This window comes from Patella vulgata, chromosome 7 (assembly GCF_932274485.2).
Source record: "Patella vulgata chromosome 7, xgPatVulg1.2, whole genome shotgun sequence".
Lineage (NCBI taxonomy): Eukaryota > Metazoa > Mollusca > Gastropoda > Patellidae > Patella > Patella vulgata.
Window position 1 is genome coordinate 55,681,038 of NC_065885.2, and position 5,773 is coordinate 55,686,810.

A 5,773-nucleotide genomic window follows, 5' to 3' on the forward strand; every position below is an offset into this window, starting at 1 on the left:
ACAGCTGTCCTTGTCAGGCCCTCGGTCCTGCATCACTGACAAGGGGGAACCACACCGGAAAAAATAGCACTGTAGCATTGTCACGTACAAGTCTTGGATCGAAACCACGGGTTATGACCCGATGGCAGACCTTATGATCTAAAGAACATACATAAAAAGCGAAAGAGCAACAGAATAACATTTTCATAAAATCATGCTTACATTAAATAAAATCTATCTTACTTTGTTCTGTTTTATTCCACTTGTCTCGTGTTCCTGCACGTCTCCAATTTCCATCATCATCTTCACTGGGTTTCTCTCTCCAATTATCGTTACTTAACGAGCGGTTATATTCTCGTCTAACTCCTGTGTTCTCATCGAATGGTGTACGTGTCGGATAATTACGATCATATTTCTTGCCCCTATGAATGTACAAGAATACATACTTAAACAGTATTTAATTTATAACAATACAGACTTGAACAGTATTTAATTTATAACAATACAGGCTTAAACAGAATTTAAAATATAACAATACAGGCTTAAACAGAATTTAAAATATAACAATACAGGCTTAAACTGTATTTAATATATAACAATACAGACTTAAACATTATTTAATTTATAACAGACTTAAACAGTATTTAATTTATAACAATACAGGCTTGAACAGTATTTAATTTATAACAATACAGGCTTAAACAGTATTTAACATATAACAATACAGGCTTAAACTGTATTTAATATATAACAATACAGACTTACAGTATTTAATTTATAACAAAACAGGCTTAAACAGCACTTAATTAATAACAAAACTGACTGAAAATTACCTATAACATTACAGGCTTAAACAATATTTAATTAACTGTTCTTTATAACATTGTATGATTAAACAACATATACCACTGGGAATTTTCTGCCCACTGAGCTCACCTGAACATAGGTATTTGCATTAATGGATATTTGATTGTTCTCTTTCAGCACTGAGTAATGAAAGGCAGCGGGGAAATAATGTTTAACGTCCACTCGACACAAAGTGGGTCATATTGGGACTAACATCTGGTTCAATTTTATTTCAATAATTCGCTTAGGGGTCTTTAGCAGTGGGAGGAAACCGGTGGACCTGGAGAAAACCACCAGATTGGACAGGCAACCCTACTACATGTCACATACAAGTGAGGAATCGAAACAACTCCACTTGACTCAATGATAGACCTTATGATCTAAAGTGTACTTGTTAACCCCCACCCTCCCCCAACTGAGTAAAGTTTGAAGGATAAACTTGAAACTTACACCTCTTCCCAGCCTTCATTATTAGGACCTCTACCAGGAATACCAAATCCCCCACTATTATTTTCCCCATTCTCTGATAAAACTCTATGAATATAACTATCCCCACGTCCTCGTCCTGCAACAAATATTCATCAAAAAAAAAAAAATAATTAAGATCTCGAAATACAGAGAGAGAGAGAGAGAGAGAGAGAGAGAGAGAGAGAAGAGAGAGAGAGGGAGGGTTTAACGTCCACTTGACACAGACTAGGTCATTTCAGGACCAACATATGGTTTAATTTTATTTCAATAATTTGCTTGCGCGTAGGGGTCTTTAGCAGTGGGAGGAAAATGGAGGACCTGGAGAAAACTCACGAGGTTGGACATGCAACCCTACTCCTTGTCACCTACAATGGGGGATTCGAAACCACGCCAGTTGACTCAATGACACTACAGGCCTTATGATACAGCGCGCACATGCTAACCATTCGGCCATCCACCCCCCCCCCCTCTCGAAATACAGCATTTTGTAACAAGACAAAATAGTAGTGAAATTAAATGAATGACAGACAACGTATTCTTTTTGTAGATGATAACAAATTACTAGGGAGAGGGGTTTTACATACGCTAAGTCTGTTCCCCACCATATTCCTGAAGCAACGACTGCAAGTTTCACAACATCGTGCCATAGCTTGTTTACTTCACAATTCCCGAACTTATAGCTATGTTATCTACAGACACGTGAGCAGTAGCGTCCAATCAGAGGTTGTGACATCGCGACCTCCACGGAAACCTTGCAACTCTATTATCACAGGTAGACATTTTAGGTTGAAAGCGCGAGACTTGGTATTTGCGACGACCAAGGAATCTGATAGACTCACAAGTTGGGCTTGTACCCAATCGAAATTAGTGCCGAAATATGCAGGGTATTAAGTGAAGGCCTTGATAAGATGTACGTAGTTAAAGCGAGATCAAGACTTCTATTGAAGATGGTTCCCCACCAATTACATTCAGATATCCTGAATAAAATATTGTTTAAATAATTACTCAGCTAATGACTTCTATCTTGTCATTATTTACATCCCAGGAAAGTTTATATCTATTTATGGTTAGCGTCAATTATTACATTTTGATACAATAAACTGTAAAATTATTACACAGAATATTGTCTTGTGCATTAATTAATTACTGTGTACGAAGAATAAATTTTCATACCTCTACCCCGTCCCCGATCAGCACTTCCTGCACCCCTCCCACCTCTAATGGGAGGTCCAGAACCACGCCCCATACTTCGCAGTACTGTGACACTGTTTACAGATTGTGACATTAACCGCTGAAACAGAAAAATAATGTATAATATAGATATAATTGTAAACTTAATGCATAAACTTTAATGCCATTATCTAGATTGACAATCCAATTTGCAACAACCTGAAGGAAAGGAAATGAAATAGGGTTTAATGTCCTACTGTTCTTCTCCGAACTAGGCTAATGAAGACCGGCATACGCCATACAGTGTGCTTTGAGGAAAATTTTGCCCGGACAGCGGCACTATGGCCTACTCTTATATCGAATTCCAACTGTCAAGGGATCTTTTACGTGCATGCCAATGTGTATACAGGACCTCTGTTTTTTGTCCCATCCTAATGACTAGACAGCTGTAATTCTCAGGCCCTCCGTCCTGCATCACTGACAAGGGGGAACCACGCCGGAAAATCTGGATGAACTTTCTCAGCCAATGCAGGGATCGAAAACACCCGACCTCCAAACTAGCGAGCCAGCGTCTTACCAACTTATCCACCGTGATCCCCACAACCTGAAGGAACCACTTACCTTTTCAGCTTAAACAAGCATTCTGAGAGTAATGCTGAAGCGATCCATGTCGCCTACAAATTTTACAATGGACATAGTTATAAGAGGCTGATACTGTGAATACATTGTGAATATATAATCCAAATACATATAGATGGAATAAAATCTGTAAAACTGAATTTTCAATGAATTTGCCTGTTTCAATCAAATAACTCAAAAGTTTATCCTAAAAGAATTCCAAGAATATTTTTTTTTTCATTCAGTAAAAAATTCACTGAAATCCACGTAATTTCAGCTAATGAACTCCGGACAACAAAAGCTTTATGGAGCCATAAATTACCAAAGTTATTTACACACGCAAATTTAAATTTGAAACCATCTTGAAGTTTTAAATATATTATGTACAAACAAACCTGTTCTTCTTCTGATAATGATATAAACGCCAGTGGTTTTTGTACTGGTTCAATATAGATAGAAGGGATTTCTTTCAGTTCATCTGGTGCCTTATAGTGTTCATGAAAGAGGGCCAGCATTTCCTCTCTTCCATACCGATTACTGGCTAACTTAAACTTCCCACCTAACCCTGGGGTTGGTGGGGGTGAAGCAACACTGTTGCCATCTGACAAAGCACGAAGCCTATAAAATTGAAAAAGATAAATAGTACATAAAATAAATGTTGACGAAAGCATGACTACTGAAAAGTAAAGGATGAACTTGAAAAACCCTGAAGGACCTCCGACTTAAGCTCCACAACCATGGCTGTTGAAAAAGGACATGGACAAACCTGGACATAAGGCACCTGTCACAGTCTTTATTAATAGTAAGTGCAGGGGGACTGCACCACACATAATGTATCCAGCAACAAATACATGGACAAGACATCATACTCAGAAACCACAAATAAACAATTCAAAAAAAGTGAATGGATCCGGGGGGCTAGCTGTAAGCAAGTACAAATTACCCCACAACGTTTATATTATAATATATATGTTGTGTAATAATTTGCGCCTGACAAAGTCTGTGACAAGTGCTTTATGTCCGGGCTTCAGGCTTGTGTATGTACGTTGTGTGATAATTTGTACTTGACAAAGTTTGTGACAGGTGCCTTATGTCCAAACTTGGATTATTATGAAAAAGACAGCCAGTCTCTCACTACCATAAATTAAACTGAACAATTCTGAAATCATTAGCCTACAAGCCTACTGACAAGTACCAGTAAAAAAAAACCTAACTTACCATTCAGGACCAAAGTTTAAAGTGTCTGCCATTTCTTTTAATTTAACTCAGATTTACTGAAATAAAAAAAAAAATTAGCATTAAAATACAAGCAGGAACTGGACTTTACATAATTGTTCAATAAAAATAAGACAAATCATTTCATGACAGAAGGACAGGTAACAGAGGAACTGTGCTTGATATTTGTCTTTTGACAGGGTTGATCAACTGTCATAGGTAGGCCTATATCATTTGAGAGCAAAACCTCTATAACTTACAAATGTCAAAATAAATATTTATCATAAACAACATTCACCATTCAAAAGTAGGCCTAGCCCACTTTCAAAATTACCTGAGCTATCAATACTTATGTGTTCATGAAGTACAAGAGTAGGCCTACATGGTAGTACATGTATGATGTGGACCATATAATCTTGCAAGTTGGTATCAAAACATAAGGCAGGCCTGGGATTTTGGACCAAACTTTTAATAACAAGGGTGACACCGATTCATTGTATTTTCCCAGTAAATCCCACATGATGAGAATCCCCAAGAATTTACTCTGAACTCTTGCAATTAGACTTGAAGCAAATTTACAAAAGCTTAGTTCCATGAACTCTATTACTTAAGCAGTGGCAAGCACTCATTAGTTGTGCTTTAGCCTATAGCTTTATAACTTAACAAGATATATTTTACAGGATACTGGTTATGTGACTGACCATAACTCTGATTATTTTACTTTTCGCATGCTTGTATCTACTGTCGGGTATTTTAACTACTGTAACTTAATTAACAGCTGTTCCAAAATTCATACCTACCATATTTTCTCACAATATAAAAACATGTGGTAGGTCAATTGTATGTTACTTAAATAAAATTATTAATAACAGTATGAGAAATGAATTTGGAATTTCATCCTATAGACCACAGTGATTAAAAATGAGGTAATGTTTAGGGCTTATGTGATTGCCTAATCTTATTGAAACAAAAGTCAAGTTATTTTAGGCTCAGATCTAAGCCTATTAGGCTAGTATTTTATTTATAAATAGAAAGGGTCAACTTTAGCCTGTTTTACAGCTTTGATAGCCGACCTATTATATATGTGGAAACGCCTTAATGCAAATGAATGCACCTACTAAAAGACCTTTAAATCATTTCCACACAAATCGTAGGCATCGGGATTGGAATATATCCCTTGCCGAATGAGAAGAACTAAGAAGTAAAAATAGAAATACGAACGGACCAAGTAAGTCGGGCAACTCAAGTTACATAGTTCAACACATGTGATCGGTTTTTGATTAAACCCTTTGATAAATATGTTATATTTTGTTAAATATTGATACTATAAGGTATCAATTTCTCTTAATTTCCAAGGATTCTATGATAAAACTTCGTTACCAACAGCTTTTACCTCAGAAATTTTGCCAGCTAAAACACGCAGCATACAACCAATATGGCCGAGATACAATATAAGTCACGTGATCAGAGAGCCCGT

General features: G+C 36.7%; 1 protein-coding gene across 1 annotated transcript in view; it reads right to left on the reverse strand.

The window, feature by feature from the left end:
- LOC126826789 (GRB10-interacting GYF protein 2) overlaps positions 1-5,764 on the reverse strand; it is a 35,821-nt gene extending 30,057 nt beyond the window's left edge. Inside the window, exons 1-6 of the mRNA XM_050555866.1 lie at positions 5,690-5,764; positions 4,300-4,355; positions 3,477-3,699; positions 2,467-2,584; positions 1,276-1,390; positions 223-401 (exon numbers count right to left, since the gene is read on the reverse strand). Of these exons, the coding sequence (XP_050411823.1) occupies positions 223-401; positions 1,276-1,390; positions 2,467-2,584; positions 3,477-3,699; positions 4,300-4,331 (667 nt within the window). The 5' untranslated portion in view covers positions 4,332-4,355; positions 5,690-5,764. The remainder of the gene's footprint in view (positions 1-222; positions 402-1,275; positions 1,391-2,466; positions 2,585-3,476; positions 3,700-4,299; positions 4,356-5,689) is intronic.
- Positions 5,765-5,773: the final 9 nt, after the last annotated feature.